The following is a 19,172-nucleotide window of genomic DNA, read 5'->3' on the forward strand; positions in this document are numbered from 1 at the left end:
CCAGAAAACTCACAGCAACCCGATTTCACCTCACTTTCTGTCTGTGTGATAACACTATCTAACACAATTTTTTTCTTGGGTTATAAATGTCATTTCCTAATTGATTCTATCATAAACACATGGAAAAGTTTATTAAACTGCTAAAACTTTGTGTTGTCAAAGTGAATTGTAATGGCATAATTGCCACCTATGCTATTGGAAAATCGCTTACAGGATGTCATCCTAAACTCTTAACACAAGGGCATTTTTAGCTGCTCTTTGAGATGTTTTATCACTTCTTATTTTCATTATATTCATTAATTAGGCTTTTCCAAAAAATCTATGGTTATTATTTATTGCACTCATTTTTTTTAATTTTGGAAAGGTGTGGTAGAGATGCAAGTGATGATAAAAACATCTCTCATTGCACCTTGCACATTACCCTCCCTGAGTAATCTTCTTGGGTGCGGATATCTGTGTTCGCCCTCAGAAATAAGGAGAAGGTCTGTCATATGTGTAATTCAAAGTTAAGATTGTGCAAAATGCCTGCTTGAGTAAATGTTATCAGGCAGTGACATCAGCATCCAAGTATTTAGGACTAGGGTGCAGTAACAATTTTCAGAGTGTCATGTATGATAGTTATCCAGACATAAGCAATAGTTAATATGGAGCCATATTCATTGTAAGTGTAGGTTGTCTCTTTCCTGATTTCTTTCCTCCAGCAAGTAAAGACCTTTTTATTTGATTATTTGAACAGGTATTTAGGGATTAAATGGGTGTGTACTTGTAGTCATATTTTTAAATGCTTTCATATTGTTTGAAAGTATTGATGTTTTAATACGGTAGTTTAAAAAATGTTTTTACTACTTTTTTGTTATTAGGCTTCACTTCATGTACCTGTTTTAATTTATGTTGTGAGCAGTCATGGATCTCATCTGGGAGGAAAGTGGGCTATAAAGTAGAGAAACGAATAATAAAATAAACATTAGTTAACTCATAGGTTAAGCATGATTTCCACATAGGCACAATGTTGCCAAATATATTTTTTGGCAAAGCCGAAATGAAGCGTCTCAGACAATAGCGTTGATTTTGCACCCTTGCATAAATCTGCCTGGAGCAGAAATTAAAAGTTAAAAAGATCCTATACGAATAGAAGGGTGTGGTAATACAAAAGGTGGTGCAGACAAGCTGTTGAAACATTTACTCTTATAAAGGAGGTAAACAAATATGTGAAGCAAGCACATACGTTAATAATCTCAAGACCCTTCGTTTCTTCTTTTGGCATTTCCTTTGACAACCAAACTTTTATTTTGCTTCCTATTTATTATGATTGTATTAGATTAATGAATTTAGTCCACTTTTCTCCCAGTATGGGACCCAATGAAGGTTATGCCTTTCCTTCTTTCCTGCTTCCCACTTCCAAACTGCATTGGCACTTTTGCAAAGGCAATGAGCAACAACTAGGACAGTCAGACCCATAGCCAGGATTTTCATTTGGGGGGAGGGGGGGCTGGGATTTTGGTTTGGGGGGGGGGCTGAGTTTGAGTGGGAGAGGGTCTACCCTAGCAAACCTTTTGTATTGTTATCCCAATACCCCCATGCATATGGGATATATTGAGCATGGTGATCAGATCATGATATGAATAAACATAACAGTTTAAATAATAAATGTAAGGCCTTCTCACGGACCACCCTGAGAATTTCGAGGGGGGGGGGGCTGAAGCCCCTCAAGCCCCCCCCCCCGGCTACATGCCTGAGGACAGTGGTTCTCAACCTGTGGGTCCCCATGTATTTTGGCCTACAACTCCCAGAAATCCAAGCCAGTTTACCAGCTGTTAGGATTTCTGGGAGTTGAAGGCCAAAATATCTGAGGACCCACAGGTTGAAAACCACTGAATTTGGAGCACTTTGGGATTCCATAGTCACTGCTTTGATGGTGACAAGATGATGATGGTAAGTGGAACCCTGGAAAGCGTGAAGGCCATTGTAAGCAGCAACAGAACAAGCTCAACTATTTACATGTCCCCAAAGTGAAGGGCTGCACTGGAACTTCGAGGAAGCTCCGGAGCATTATCTAACTTTGGCTAATGAGGAGCAAGCCTTACCCAGCATTGGGGGTGAATTGACTTTGTGTGTCATGTTGATGCCACAAAGTCCATTCAGATGATATGACCTATGTATTTGGGACGTAAGATGCCCCTCCTCTTCTCCCCAAATGTACCTAGCACGGTGAAGGGAAAGCCTTCCCCTCAAAACCTTAGTCAGTGTTAAGCTTCTTTGTATTTGCATTGGGTTTTTCTATGCTTCATTCAACAATTGATCCAATGGGGTTTACTTGTAGTTGGGACTAGTTTTTGGATTTAGGCCTAAGTTCCTTTACTAATGGAAATAGGTACAATGGGCCCTTGGTGTCCACCAGTTCTTGGTTTTTGGATACCAAAATCAATGGATGCTTTAGTCCCATTGTATACAATGGTGTAGTAAAATGGTGTATCTTATTTAAAATGGCAGAATCAACATTTGCTTTTGTATTTCTTCTTAAAAATACATTTACAACTTGTGAATGATTGAATCCGTGGATACAGAATCTGTAGTTATAGAAAGGTAACTGTGATACGTTTTCTGTATTTCCATGCCCAGTGGGAGGGAAAATATATTGGTGCTCTTTCCTGCCCATATTGGGTAATTTGCCTTGCGAGATGTCATTAATGGTGCAGGTAGCATATGGGCTAAACCCTGCTGATGCAGTCTTTCAGAGAAAGGGAATGTATTCAGCAAACATCCAGTTAAATCCAGATGGAGTTGAGTCATTTCTCAAATGACTCCTTTTTGAAACAGACCACATCTTTGCCAGTGAAACTTCTTGACAGAACGTTGGTTTCTCAGCAATGCAGCTACACCTGAATTACTAGTTTGCAAACAGGGTGCTGCAAGTTTGAGGTAACTGCAAGAATCTGGAGTACAGGTGAATGCCAGTTGATGTCCAAAAAAGATTTTCTGGTATGCTCCTTTAATGCATAGAAGGAGACATAATGGAGTTCGTCAAGGTATCAGCAATCCAATGTTAGCAGTAAAATATGCATTCACAAAAGTTGGAAACTCTAAGGGTCATTATTTAAAGATAGACCTTTAAGAAATAGTCTGCTGGGCTCTGGAGTTGTAATTGTGTCTTCTTCCTAAACTCTTTTACGTGTTCTATTAGTTTATTTACATTGTTTTATTCCTTCAATATTTCCATAGTTTGTTTCATACTGTCAAATTATAGAATAATATCCTGAACAAATCGGAATTTCAGGGAACCAGGTAATTAACAGTTAAGTGTAAAATTCTTCGAAGGGAAGGTCATGTTTATTGAATTGGGGGAGCCACTCATTGCTATCTACCAGTAGACAGGATAGCAATGTCGGTCTTTGAGTTTATATCCTGCCTTTTTCTCAAAGTGAGTGGCTTTTATACATAGCGTATCACATGAGCAGGATTTCAGTATAAATAATGCAAAGATGTGTTGTTTACATTTTTGTAATAGAAGATTGAAGATCTTTCAACTGGGGGAGAAAAATACTATATATTAAGACTGTGCTGAAACATTAGTTATATGTTGGGATGGTTGAAAAAATATCTGTTTTTGTCAAGATGGCCCTTATGTCCACTTCCAGAAATATAGTTCGATATCATGATGCCTTTAGGTGTTATGGTATAACCCCACCCCCCAATTCCTGATACCTGAAACTGTGGATAATAATGAGCCCTATTATTTTCAAATGACAGAGGTACATATATTGGTTCCATAGATATGGGTGTTGCACTATATTTTGTATTGCTATTTTTGTTGGAGTAAACTAGACATTTTTAAACCCCATAGGAATGGAATTTCTTCTGTGTCCCAGAAGTCCTGGAATTTTTTCAAGAGAAGGAGGCAATCTTTAGCACTGAGAGAAGAGGCAACATTGGATGACTGTGGGGGTGGGTGAGTGCAATAGCCCTTCACAAGACCTTGGAGGGCTACAGCCCAATTGCATCTCTTTCTGGAACCCCCCCCCCCCCCACAATAACAAAATCACATCAAAATCAAATGTCCCCAAAGCATATTCTTATTACTGAATCTAGTATACCTGCCATATCCAGTGCATTCAGACGTAAATTGTGTTGCACTTTGTTATTGATAAAAGTGTATTCAAATCAAATGTTACTATTAGTTCTCTTGACATTTTTATTTAAAGCCACTGACTATTTTTATTACTTATACTTAAGAGAAATTTCTCTAGCCGGATTTCTTGAGACCCTCAATGAGTATAAATATGGGTGTGGATGTCAAACGGGAAATTAGCATCTTTAATTTAAGAGAGTTGAATGGTTATCATTTCAGCCAGCATGGTACATTGGTTTGAGTGTTGAACTAGAACTCAGGAGACCAGAGTTTGTATCCCCATTGAGCCATGGAAGCCCACTGGGTGACTGGACAAGTCATATTCTCTTAGTCCTAGAGGAACACATCTTGTCCAGAAAACCCCATGACAGATGCGCCTTAAGATCCCTGTAAGTCAGAAATGAAAGCACACTATAATCCATTTAATATTTTAGTCCTGAAGGTGGGCTGTTTGTGTATTCCTAACACGGTGAGTGTCTCTTCAGAACCATTTGGTTGCAGCTCTCAATAGAAGCTCTTCCTATATCTCCTGGACCTTAATAACTACAGACCAGTGTCTAACCTTCCTTTTTAAAAGAAAGATGATCGAAAAGGCAGTCTTGGATGACACACACTTTCAGAGCAGGGTATGGAGTTGAAACTTGTGGATGATCTCCGTCTTAACACTGAGCAGGGGTGTGTATCCCCGTTGGTGCTTCTAGACCTCTCAGCGGCTTTCGATACCATCAACCATTGTATCCTTCTGGAATGTCTCAAGGGGCTGGGAATCAGAGGCACTGTGTTGCTGTGTTTCTAGCCATACCGCTCAGGCAGGTTCCAGATGGTGGTGCTTGGGGATAGCTGCTCCCTCAAAAAAGGAGCTGTTATGTGGTATCCCACAGGTTGCCATTCTGTCTACAGTGCTTTTTAATATTTACATGAATCTGCTGGGAGAGATCATCCAAAGGCATGGTGCAGGGTACTGTCAGTACTCAGATGACACCCAAATATATTTTTCCATGCCTTCCAAAACAGCATTGGCTAAGGATGTGTCTCCCTTGAATGAATACCTGGAAGGGGCAATTAACTGGATGAGGAAAAACAAATTGAGACTGAATCCAGATAAGATAGAGGTGCTTGCCATTAAGGGTCCTAATCAGGGGATAGAGGTGTGTCAATCAGTTCTGAATGGGGTTACACTCCCGCTGAAAAACTGTGTTCACAGCTTGGGAGTACTCTTTGATCCATCTCTCCAAATGTCAGCCCAGGTAAATGCGACGATCAGGAGTTTGTACTACCACCTTAGCTGATACACCAGCTACACCCCTTTCTCAAATCAGAGAACCTAAAGATGGTAGTGCATGAGCTGGTTACCTCAAGGTTGGACAATCTCCAACCTCCCATTTTTGGGCAAGGTTCTGGAGCGGGTGGTTGCCACGCAGCTCCACGGGTTTCTCGATGACACCGATTTTCTGGACTGCTCGCAGTCTGGCTTCAGGCCTGGGCACAGTACCGAGACGGCTCTGGTCGCCTTGGTGGATGACCTCCGCAGGGAACTGGACAGGGGGAGTGTGACCCTGTTGGTTCTCCTGGATATCTCAGCGGCTTTCGATACCATCAACCATGGTATCCTTCTGGGGCGGCTCTCTGGGATGGGGCTGGGTGGCACGGTTCTGCAGTGGCTCCAGTCCTTCCTGGAGGGCCACTCCCAGATGGTGAAGCTGGGGGACACCTGCTCGGACCCCTGGCCATTGACCTGTGGGGTTCCGCAGGGGTCTATCTTATCCCCCATGCTATTTAACATCTACATGAAACCACTGGGAGAGGTCATCCGGAGTTTTGGAGGGCGTTGCCATCTCTACGCAGATGACACGCAAATCCACTACTCGTTTCCATCTGATTCCAAGGAAGCCCCTCGGATGCTGAACCAGTGCCTGGCCGCTGTGGCGGACTGGATGAGGAGGAACAAGCTGAGAATCAATCCCGACAAGACAGAGGCCCTCCGGGTCAGGCGTGCGTCGGATCGGGGTATTGGGTGGCAATCTGTGCTGGACGGGGTTGCACTCCCCTTGAAATCACAGGTCCGCAGTTTGGGGGTCCTCCTGGATTCAGCGTTGACGCTTGAAGCACAGGTGTCGGCGGTGGCCGGGAGGGCCTTTGCACAACTCAAACTTGTGCGCCAACTGCGACCATACCTCGTGAAGTCTGACTTGATCACGGTGGTCCATGCCTTAGTTACCTCTAGACTGGACTACTGTAATGCGCTCTACGTGGGGCTTCCCTTGAAAACGGCCCGGAAATTACAATTGGTCCAACGCTCGGCTGCCAGATTAATAACGGGGGCAAGTTACAGGGAGAGATCCACTCCCTTGTTTAAGGAGCTCCACTGGCTGCCGTTCATCTTCCGGTCCCAATTCAAGGTGCAGACCATCATCTATAAAGCCCTAAACGGTGTGGGACCCACCTACCTCCGTGACCGTATCTCCCTCCATAAACCTGCCCGATCTTTACGATCATGCGGGGAGGCCCTTTTATCACCACTGTCTATATCCCAGGCCCGCCTTGTGAGTACAAGGGAGAGGGCCTTTTCTGCTGTGGCCCCCCGACTATGGAACTCACTGCCTACTGAAATTAGGCAAGCTCCCACTTTGTTAGCTTTTAGGAAAGACCTGAAAACATGGCTCTTTCGCTGTGCTTTCGGTGAGTAATTTCTGTTATATATTTCTGTGTTACTCCCCCCCGAACATCTATCCTCTAAACTGCCCCACTTTCATATGTCCCTGTCCACATTGGAGTACCCCTCTGTCCCTCTCACTCCGGGTTTTATCTTTGTGTTCATGCGGCCTGCTCTTGTTTTACTGTTTCTTGATTCCTTGATGTGATGTTTATTATTATCTATTGTATTACTTTTAATTATGCTATGATTTGCTGTTTTTATATTTTATTATATTGTATTGCTCTGGGCATGGCCCCATGTTAGCCGCCCCGAGTCCTCGCTGGGGAGATGGTGGCGGGGTATAAATAAAGTTTTATTATTATTATTCTTCAATGTGCTTTACATTGGACTAACTTTGTACCAAGTATAGAAATCCTAATTAGTTCAAAACATGGCAGCCAAAGTAGTTACAGGAACACCTAGGAGGGGGCATATTACATTCATACTAAAGTCTCTCTACTGGTTACCAATTAGTATCCAGGCTGTAGAGAGGTTTTGTGTTAAACAGAGATTATTGATATGATTTTATGTATTGTTTGTTAAGGGAAAAGGGAGTTATATATTAGCAAGGAAAAGCCTAACATGGAAATCAGCTGGAAGCAGCGTTTGGTAGGTTGCCATGGTAACACAGCTTCCCTTGGGAGAAAAAGGGGGCGTGGCTAAGTTGACAGTTAGAGTATATTCCCTCTTTTTTAAAAAAGGAGTTGCTGTGAGGGTTTAAAAAGGACACTTGCGGTTAGGTTTTGAAAAGATTAGGAGCTGTGGGAATCAGCTAAGGACGGCAGCTTATTGTTCACGCAGGGGAAAGGCTGGTGATATAAGTTGACCGGGTGTTTTATTTACTGTTCGAAGAGAAGTTATTTAAGATATATCCATTCAAGAAAGACTACATTGTAACTTAAGATCCTGAAACGTTTATGTATTGGAACCATACGCTTATGTACAAATAAACTTGAATTTTGTTATTGTTCACAAAGATCAATCTCCTTGCCTCTCTGTAAGCCTGAAAGAAACCCATTACCTCACGTTGGTGGCAGTTACCGTACCTATCTATATAAGTTACCGTACTTTTCTATATAAGTTACCATCTTTACTCATTTAAACCCAATCAGTTCCGTTATCCTTCCTTATCCACTAAACCCTCCCTGTCATACATTCACACATCCTCCATCCCTCCCTCTCACACGCGCACACATCTCCTCAATTGGAGGCAGCAGTGGGATTTAAAAAAAGGATTTCCCCTGCCTGAGTTGAGTACCACAAATTGGGCTCTCTTCACAGGCAAAGTACAAAGTGTTGGTTTTGACCTTTAAAGCCCTACATGGTTTGGGTCCAGCTTACCTACAGGATTGCCTCTCTGGTACAATCCACCCCACACACTTCAGTCTCTGGGTGGCATCTACTTCAGCCTGCCAGAACCTGACTGCCGACCATCACTCAAAGGATCTTTTCAATCGCTGCCCTAAGACTGTGGAAAAACTGGCCAAAAAAGCTCCGACAGCTAAATGAGCTCAAGGCAAAACTAAAGACCTATCTCTTCCTATGAGCTTCTCAGTCAATTTTAAACTCTAAATTTCAAATTTATATCATATTTTAATCTTTGTGCCATGTATTTTAATATATGTATTTTATAGTAATGTGTTGTAATATATGTATTTTATTGTATGGATTTTATAGTGATGTGTTTAACTGAGCCACGAGGAGAGGGGGGTAACAAATGGTAATTATTATTACTGTATTAAATGTCTGGTGAATACTCAGAAATGTCCAGGAAACACCAAGTGCTGTAGACTATATTTCAGAGGAAGGGAATGACAAATTACCTGTTAGTATTCACTGTCCAAGAAAACTCTTTGAAATTCACGAGGTCTCCATAAATCAACAGGTGACATGCATGTCAATGTGAATCACTTCCTAATGGACATGAATCAGATGTACTTTCTTCTCCAGATAACTAGGCTAATTTGAGATGCTGATCATTATTATATGTCTAGCCTTTTATAACCCGAGACCAGCATGTGGGCCCTGCCTTGCTTCCTCTCTGGACAGAAAGGAAAGTGTGTGAAAACAGAGCGGTTGTTTGTTTGTGATGTGTTCTTGCACATGGACTTCCCTCACACCTCAATGCTATCTGAACCTCAGGATTCATTTGTTGAGAGATCAAATGTCTCTTGTAACCACCATTTGCCAAATCACCTAACTCCTTTGGAAATCTTTATTTAGGTATATACTTCTATCTTGAATAGTGAAGACAGATGAAAATAATGTACTCAGCTTCTTTGTATTCATGTTCTCCTTCAGTAATCCAATTGCCACCATTGCCAGCTTTCTCCTCCCAGCATATTTAAAGTGGATGGATTTGCTGTCGTCATTAATGCAGCCTGTCATTTTCACCCAGAACAGTTTCGTATAGGAATCAAGGTTCTACCATACCCAACAGACAATTCTTGGGCCTTTTGTTTACACCACTGAATTTTTATTTTTCCTCCTTTGTTAAGAGGATTCATCCCAGCTTTGCTGTACATATTGTTGAAAATTGCAATACAGGTCATTGTCACCACTCACAGGGCGTCTTATCATTACAGAAGCATTTTGAATAGAAATGGAAGATGTCTGTTGATTAACAATGAAAAAACAAAACATATAAAACAATATATACCGTTTTCTGCTGCATAGCAAGTATGATTCATGAATTCAAACACGATAGTTGATCACTACTGTAAATATACTGCACCATAAATAAATGTAAATTCATTATACAAAAATTCTTGGGACAATTCTTCATACAAATATGGTACATTTGGAAGTATAACGCAATTTTGCGTCAAACTTTTTTCAAAAACCCAACACTTTGCTCATATTTTTAAATAGACAAATATCAGTTAAAACCAAAGTAACACAGACGAATTATAGGACCATTGATACATTTGAGAACTGCTATTAAGAAAGGGAACATGGTTGAAGTGCGCAGAGTTTGTCTGGTTGGTATGTCAAGTCACGAAAACCAAACTGAAAGCAGACCGGCTATAAAATAGCTATGGCAGTTCATAACAGTTGCTGCTAAAAGTTTGAACAAGTTTATCTCATGCCTGTTTTAACTCTGTATGACTTTGCCAGGACATATCTTTCTAAATATATCATGAAGGAAATTTTCACTAGTCACACTTAAAAGCCAATCTATATGTTAAATGCAGTTTGTTTCATCTTTCTGTTCATATTTGTTTATTTAACAGCTAAGAACAGAAAAGCAGAAGGGCAGGCATTGCTTAATCCCTTCCTGTTGACTTATTCAAAAAATAAAGTCCATTCCCAACTAAAAGGAAAAAGATGTGGGTCACAGATCAGTGTTTCCCAACTGCCTGAAAGGAATAGCATTTCATCCCAAATTAAAATGAGAGGTGCATTTCAGAGTTATATCACTGACATTTTTATGTGCATGGGTAAGAATTTCACATCCTTATAGGAGCCCTACCCCCATATTTCTGTATGAATCCCAGGGTCTACACAGGAATGGATGTAATGCCAAATGTAGAAACACAATAGAATTCTTGTCTTGCAAGGCTGAGCTGCATCAGCAACCTCTCTTCTGTTGGGTGGCCACTGTGACCTTGGAGGCATCTTTTAATTGTTGTATTTAGACTGGGATATTATACTTTTCTGTAAGGTGGAAATCCTAGTTCTGTCCCTTAGACAACTTACTTATGTAGCTGAGAGGAGGAAGTACCCAGAATGATCAAATGAAGAACATTCCAGGAAGACTATTATGACAGTAAGGAATTCACAGAACAGAGTATCTCAGGAAAAGTTTCTTCGTAGAGGACCAACAATTGACAAGTTATTGGTAAAAGCTCTGTAAAATGCATTAAACATACTCAGCATTGTCCCCACATTTATCTGACTAGTATTATTACCCTGTGGCTACTTCTATCTTGGCTCTCAGTTCTGTATGTATATAGAACACTGCTTTCCTCCCAAAATATCAAAATCTCACCAGGACATAACCAAGAACCTCTTTGTAGTCACAGTATTTCTGTATGTACACCTCAGTAAAGCAATATAATAGGATTGAAAGCTATTAACAACATTACAGTCACCTATCCAATTGCTGTATTGAAAACAGGCTTGTGAAATAAAATATACTTAATGCATGGCATAAGCCACAGGATGACATTTTCCCCCTGGATTTTAGTCATTTTCCTAACCAAATTATAAGTTTAGAGCTGTAGATATTTTACACTGGTAAACAATTGCCACCAACGTTAAAAAATGTGGATTTTTTGGTAAGCTTTATTAAAAAGAATAAAAATAGTGGACCTATCAACTCATTACAATTCCACAGGTCACCTGCCCCACAAGCCCACATATAATGAAGCCAGAGTTTAGAATTAAATCATTCTCTTCATTGGGTTCTTCTGATGATTTTCTCAAACTCTCTAGATTTCCCAATTAATGTTGAGGATAAAAATATGATTTAGTTAATCATGCTGACCAAATTTGTTCAATTTCATTGGGTACCTCTTTCACAGTCAGATTCAGTAAACTAGGAAAACTATTGCCTCAGGAGAAAAAAAAATTAGGATGGGAGGAAATGCATCACACGATTCTATCATTAGACTAATTTGGAAGGCTACAAGGAGGAAAAGTCAGGAGAAAAGAAGGAACAAAATAAGTAATTTACTTTCTGGAACCCATGTAGAGCAAAGGAAGCATCAATCAAATGATAGAAGGGGGTGTGGTTTTTGGAATGTGATGGGTGGGAATTTTTTGTTTGGAGACCAAGGCTCTCAAGCAGTCAGGGCTTTTTCAAAATATCAGGCATTTTAAATTTGAAAGGCAGGTCTCTCTCCCTCTCTCAGTGGCCTTTGGTTGGAGAAATGTGTTTGGAGTTTTTTGGAGGGGCAAGATACATTATGGCAATCTTCAAAAACAGAACTTGCCTTAGGGTCACACAAAAAACAAGGCACAGAAAAGGGTGGGCTTGTCAAATACTTGATCATTTAAATGGAATCTGTTGCAGGTCTACCCCGATCTTGGTAGATTAGATTTCTTGGTTGAGAGCGAGTAAGTAGAAATGATATAGCGATTCAGTTGTAAGAAAAATGTAGAGAGGCCTGATCCTTGTTGTTATCCACTTATTGCTGCACTTGCAGTGGATCAGTGTCTTTTCACTGAAACGCATCACTTCTCATTAACCTTTAAACAAACAAGGCATGTGAAATGTGGGCGAAGTATATGATATTGAGAGGTGCAGATGACAAAATTTCCAACTTGACAGTTACCAGACATGGCTGAGCTCCAACATTACTTGTCAACAATCATATTATGCGTTTTGCAGTCTATCTGGAAAAAATGAGGGTGGAGGAAGGCAAATTTAAAAAGAAAAAAATGCCAGTTCTTTTGAAAAAGTCAGCAACAACATACGCCCTTTTGAGTTGACACTGGTAACCTCCATGTTGTCGTCTCTAAATCCAATGGAGAGACCTTGAACTAACATCCTAAACAAACGTTAGCTAACAATAACACAACCAGGCAAATTATTTCAATTATTAGTGTTAGCAATAATAAATGAATTTCTCATGTTTAACACTATCAAATTAATTCCCAAACCCAATGTTCCAAGTTCTGAATAAATTCATAAACTTAATTCAGGAATTTTTATATACTCGTGTTTGGTGTAGTTTTCTTCTGAAGTCATGGGCTGCTAGGGTGTATGATGATAATTAGGTCAAGTCACAGATAAGGCTGCACTTGCTCCCCACAAAAATCCTGAAGCCCCTAAACTCCTTCATGGAAAGCTAGAATGAGAAAGAGGACATTCTCTCCCTTTACACTCTTCAGCTATTTTCCTCATTGCTTTTGCCGGAGTCAATTTTTATGTGACTTCTCTGAGCCATGCCTATCATAGTATGTTAAAAAATATCTTGCAGTTTAGTTTGACTAACTTCTTCAGTACACATAACTGGTAAATATGCTCCCCAGGCTCTGTGGGGTCATATTTTAATGTGTCACTGTACAAACACATTACAAATCTTTAAAGGCACAAAGGTATTTGAAAAAGGAATATAGCCCATGCTCACAATTTTTTGTAACTGCAACTCCTTCAAACAGAATGTTCTCTCTTGGAACAGAGATAGAGAATTAACATGTTTATACCTCATATGCTTTCTCTTCCAACAGGAGGAAAAACCTGTCTGTGGTCTCTTAAATTCATAACACCTGTCACTAATCTGTCAAATATCAGCAATTAAAGCAATTAAAGTTATATAGTTAGAAGAAAAATCCCAGACTGAAGCATCTGAAATCAGGTGCAAGGAGACTGGCTTAGTTGAGGTATGGTTAAGGAAAAACAAATATTCAGTCAGCTGGATAATTTGAGATCTGTCCTGATACTGAAAGTGACCATCTTTTGTTTTTAATAGGATAAAAACAGAACTCTATTGCAATATTCTGATGCAGTTTCCCAATAAGTTCTCCTGAAAAAGCTTCCACAAAATTAACTGGCCTACGTTCATGTACCTGTAGTACTTTCTGGTGCAAGGAGGATGACATGTGAAATAAAATCCTGTCCTTTTCTCGCAGAATATTAATCTGGAATCATCTAAACTTTAGAGAATAGCATTTCTAAAATTCTCCTCCTTAAACAGGAGCATGAGTAAAGGTCAACATGCAAGACTGAACTTAACTTAGGTGACTTATGATGCCCTAACAGGTACAGAAAGAAATTATTCCCTTAAGGTTTATTTCTTGTCCCTTTATGACATAATAGTGTTATGTTTAGGTCACTGAACTTGTTCTAAAATCTAAAGTCCAGTTTATTATCACATCAAAATCCAGTATTCTCACCACACTTGGTAGTGACTAGTTCATTAGTGCCATTTTTCTGTGGCATTATTGCATGACTTATTTGTTTGAAATATATGATCTTGTCTCGCCAAGCTTGCATTTTGTTCTCATGAAGGTTATGTTATTTATTTACATCTCCTGTGGGTAGGTAGTATATTCTTACCAAACTATACAGTCTAATATTCTGGGGCACATTGGCAGCAGATGTAATTTGGTATCAAGAGCAATACTGGGAGAGCTCTAAGCTCCCATGATTTTTATGAATTATTCATATAGGCATTCTTATTTTTACCACTCATCCTTTTCTACAAGGTTGAGATAGAGAGCTTGTTCATAGTATTGTCTATGGAAGGTATATACATAGTCACAGACCAAAGTGTGATGTTGGTACTATTCTTAATATTGTTACTGCTTGCTTAGATATGCAATCTTGAACTAATTAGCAATTTTCCCAGAATATAAACATGTTCAGCTTATTCTAATTATTTTATTGCATTTATTCCAAAGGGGGGAGGGGTTTGGAAATCGTGAGCTACAGTGGGACTTGGTATCTACTGGGATTTGGTTCCAGGTTCTCTGTGGAAACCAAAATCCCTGGATGCTCAGGTGTCATTGTATTGTAAAATTGTATCCCTTATGTAAAATGGCAAAATCAAGGTTTGCTTTTTGGAATATTTTCAAATTATGGATGGTTAAATCTGTGAATAAAGCATGCCAACTGTACATGTACTAATGTTCAGATTTTTGAAAAGAATGTACTGTTTTTTACTTGCATTTGGACACCGATATTTCACCAGGGGGTCTAGGCCATGGCAAGCCCTGTTTCTTCTCCAGGATCTCTATTATCTTAATACCAGAGAAGACTGCATTAAGCCAGGTTCAGATAATCCATGGTTAACAAGGACTGGTGTAAAATGGAGGGATTATCATCTTTGACTTTGTAGGTGCACCACAGAAATGTCAGTGAGCAGAAAATCAGAGATGTTGTGAATTTGTCTTAGCGAACAGGAGAAAAAATGGTAATGCCAAACCCTCACTGAGTCTATATAATGACTCAATATAATGGGACCTTTGCTTGAGTCAATAAACCATTTCTGCATCACCTGGAAGGGGAAAAGCTCATTATGTCCAAGTGTTAAACACTCACATCATGCATTCAGAGGAAGACTTGCAACATTTTGAAACACTGGCCACTTCAATTGGAATCCTCATAACAGCAACAAAATTTAAAAAGCATACAGTTTGTGCTTGACTGTGTGGTTCCAGGTCATCATGAAATCTGAAGAAACCATAGGAGAAAAAATACATTTTGCTCCTCATCACTCTGGATACAGAAGGGCATGCATTTAAATTAGGTCTTTTTTGAAAATGCATCTTTGTCTACTGGGTCCATCCTCATCTGCACTGTTGTCAGATCTGTGTTTTCAGGTTTTCCCTTCCAGGTCTTCACTGGGTCCTGGTGTTTTCTTTTTCAGTGATTTTACATGGAGACACATGAATACACTGCATTTCCAATATCAACCACTTAACAGGTAGTAGCCAAGGACTGGTGGATGGGGGGTTGGAAGCAACGCACATGCTCAACTGTAGAGCTGTCTGTTTCCACTGACTTCATGTACTTGTTCAAAATGGCAAAAATTTCATTGTTCAAAATCTGGTACTTCCTTATCCTGTCAGCCATTTTCTTAAGTGGCTGGAAATTAAAGGAAAGAAAGAAAAGGCAAGTAAAATAAAAAAAGGTTGAAGCAACTGGCCTCAATTTCTACAGCTAACTTGCTGTTGACAGAAGCCACAAAAACAAATTAATGGCTGATGCTAGTCCTTCCTAGCTTCATATGGAGAGTAATACTTCAGCTACCCATTGATATCTCTGATAGTACTTCTTATTTAAATCAATGATAGAAATGATGCAGCTCCCCAGATATTATTGAATTGTGAGCATTCCTCACTGCTGTTTATATTGGATAAGGATGATGGGAGTGGCACAAGGCGTGGCACAATTTCCACCTCTGATCTATATACTAGCCATGGAGACCTCTGTATGTCATTGCAAACAATATTGAATGAATAGCTTGAGAAAGATTCAGATGGAAGAACACAATGACCTGCCAAAGCATCTTCATATCCCATTTCTCAATTCCAGACTTACCACATTCTTTATGATTTCATCCTTCCCATCCTGTCTCTGCACTTTCAACAGGTGGTAACAAAAGTCAAAAAGATCAAAGCGACGTTGCTGCCCCAGAAGAACTATGACTGAACAACCGGCCCAATTCAAACCATCTCCAAAACATTGTCTAGAGGGCAAAAAGAGCATGGTAAAAGTTACTTAGATAATAAAAGACTGACTTTATGTTATTAAGTTACTTATTCTTAAGTTGTTTAATTCCTGGTTGATTAATTTTATAATAAAATCAAATGAGAGTGCATTTAAAAGCTAGTATAAAAGCCAGGTTGGATTACTGCAATGCACTCTATGTGGGGCTGCCCTTGAAGACGGTTCGGAAACTTCAGTTGGTTCAGAGATCAGCAGCCAGATTAATAACAGGAGCAAATTATAGAGAGCGGTCAACCCTCCTATTTAAACAGCTCCACTGGCTACCGATAAGTTTCCGGGCCCAATTCAAGGTGCAGGTTATTACCTATAAAGCCTTAAATGGTTCAGGACCTGCCTATCTCCGTGATCGCCTCCTCTCCTACGAACCAATGCGAGCCCTGAGATCATCCGGGGGGGCGCTCCTCTCGCTCCCGCCTTTGTCTCAAATGCGACTGGTGGGGACGAGGGAGAGGGCCTTCTCGGCGGTGGCCCCCCGGCTCTGGAACTCTCTCCCTAAGGAGATCAGGTTAGCTCCTTCCCTGCCCATTTTCCGCCGGGAATTAAAAACATGGATGTTCCAGATCGCGTTTGAATGAACAGGCCCAATACAGCTGGCATTAGAATGCTTCTCTCTGTTTTAAGGGCATACGGCACTTTATCACTCATTTCCATGACACAGCACTTTATGAAACCTGTCCCCGCTGGTTTGTTTTTAATTCTCTGATTTTATTGCTTGGATTTTAATGTATTTATTATTTATTTTGTGAATTGTTGGAATGTTTTTGGTCAAATGTCCTGTGTTGTTGTTTTCGGACTTGTCCCTGTTGTGAGCCGCCCCGAGTCCCTTCGGGGAGATGGGGCGGGATATAAAAATAAAGTTTATTATTATTATTATTATTATTATTATTATTATTATTATTATTAGTAGTAGTAGTAGTAGTATAATAAAAACTGGTATTCAGCTATCGTCTCAACCCAACAAAGTGAGAATTGTTAGGTTATATACAACTGGGGAAGCCTTTCCTTTCTTGACTCATAATTAGACCCAATATACAAAGGTGTAATCTGCAACAAAAGATCTAGGCAATGGATAAAGGTGGCCTGAATTCACCCAGGTAAACCCAAAATTTGAGTACGTAAGAGCTTTTATTATCTGTGCATAAGATCTATAAAATGTTAATGAGAATTCAGCACAGTGTAGTCCAGGCCTACTCACTCAGCAGTAAATTCATTTGTTCCCACAGGAATGCAGTACACAAACTGCATGGCACTCCAGAGTCGGTGAAACTCCACACATTCATCAACATGCATGACACCATTGGTTGGGGGAGGTCCACGCCAGATGGGGTCCTGAAGGTAGCTCCGAATGCGGGTCAGGATAACCTCAAACATGGACAGGCCACAGCATAACCTTTCCTTGGTCAGTAAGTCTCCTTCCCGGGCTATGGCTATTTGCTGAAGAAGAAAAAAAGAAACCCAACAGTAGAAGAAAGCATCAAATGTCACTTCCTTTTGGAATTTGCCTTCTATTTTTCCCACCCTCACCCAGTGTTTTGCACTTGATATGTAGGGGTTTATCCTGCTCGTAATCAAACTCCAGCAAACTATTGAGCTGTTTTGCTATATAGAATAAGGAAGTAGTTGTCCACAATTGACTACATTTATCCACAATTTTGTTGCCTTAAGGATATCCTTGGAAAGCAACAGTATATTGGAAGCTGAAATTTGCTTCTCTAACAGGATTTTTAAAAAAATCTTCAAGATTTCCTGCACATTGTATTGGTGCTGCATAAGTCATTCCTGCCTGTAACTACAGCTTTGCAGTGACATGTTGTTATTGTAGCATCTGTAACAAAGGCTTCATTGTTATGCAGTGTATTTTACACACGATCACACATTTTATAAGCCTATTTGTTAAGATGTTGTTAGTAACAACTGGTTATTGTGAATTATTAATTCAAATCTACATATACATACTAGTTATTTGGTATTTGCTGTTTAGGATTCCTCCATTCACCCAGTTTTGTAATACTCAGTACTAGAAAAATCCACATCTTTCCATATTAACTGGACAATTCCTGCATATTGAACTGAATGAAGGTTACATAGGACCACTATCTGGAGAACTGTACTTATAGGTTGTAAGTTTTTGCTTGATGTAGAACAGTAAAATAATGGAAGTACAAATATGTAGCACAGAAATGGGAGGCAGAATGGCAGAATGAGATGGGCCAGCATGGGGAAAATTACAGTGTTCCCTCACTTATTGCAGGGGTTACGTTCCAGGACCATCTGCGAAAAATGAAAATCTGCAAAGTAGGGATGCTATATTTATGTTGTTTGCAAGTAGCGTCTCTGTCCCCTCCTCGCCTCTCAAGCACGCGCATGCACGCTCCCGCCACGGCCGCTGCCTTGTAAGGCGAAAACAAAGCTGCTTCAGCCTCCTTTTCCCTCCCTTCCTTAGGTTTCTTCTTAAGAAGGAAGTAGAAAGAAGGATTTATAAGGGATTTATAATATTATTTTACGATTTATACTATTATTTTAGTGTTTATTAAAAACCCGCGAAACAGCGAGGGAGCGAAAAGTGAACCGCAAAGTAGCGAGGGAACACTTAAAGGCTTTTCAGCCACTATACAGCAATGTCATTTTACTGGTATCATTACATTTCGGCAGCACAGCAACAATAAATGGAGCATGGTATCAGGGACCCTGATCCCTTCTTCTTGTGAAGGATGCTACAGCACCCAAGTCAATACAAACTTCTTGTGCTGCCCTGGCTTTATATATCTTAACTTTAAGGAAACACCCATTATTACTAAAAGGCAAGATGAAGCTCAGTGTTTGGAATATAATTTTCTGTTCTTCCAATCTCTTGACATGGTAGAGTACACATGGATTCCCTGCCCCCACCCCCTGTACATCTTCATATAACAATATTTGAGAAGTATGTTTCTAAACTTTTCTCAGGAGCAGAACTTGTGAACATCATTGCAAAATTGAAAGCACCAGCATTGCATAAAATAATGATAATAAAGATGTATATTCCTCAGTAATTGGCAATAGTATTTTTTTAGCATTTTTTTCAAAAATTTCAAATGCCTCCAATTTTTCTAAATTATTTCCCTAAAGTAACACTCTGAAATTGAGTAAGCATTGCTTGTTATACTCTCAAATGTAACATGTTTAGCAGT

The 19,172-nt window shown here is 39.9% G+C and overlaps 1 protein-coding gene across 3 annotated transcripts in view; it reads right to left on the reverse strand.

Moving 5' to 3' along the window:
- Positions 1–9,275: 9,275 nt before the first annotated feature.
- cyfip2 (cytoplasmic FMR1 interacting protein 2) overlaps positions 9,276–19,172 on the reverse strand; it is a 78,876-nt gene continuing 68,979 nt past the window's right edge. For all 3 annotated transcript variants that reach the window (XM_016995081.2, XM_008114795.3, XM_003223460.4), the window contains 3 exons: positions 17,198–17,436; positions 15,814–15,961; positions 9,276–15,357 (listed from right to left, as the gene is read on the reverse strand). In XM_016995081.2, the coding sequence (XP_016850570.1) occupies positions 15,190–15,357; positions 15,814–15,961; positions 17,198–17,436 (555 nt within the window). In that variant the 3' untranslated portion in view covers positions 9,276–15,189. The remainder of the gene's footprint in view (positions 15,358–15,813; positions 15,962–17,197; positions 17,437–19,172) is intronic.

Source organism: Anolis carolinensis, chromosome 2, assembly GCF_035594765.1.
Source record: "Anolis carolinensis isolate JA03-04 chromosome 2, rAnoCar3.1.pri, whole genome shotgun sequence".
Taxonomy (NCBI): domain Eukaryota; kingdom Metazoa; phylum Chordata; class Lepidosauria; order Squamata; family Dactyloidae; genus Anolis; species Anolis carolinensis.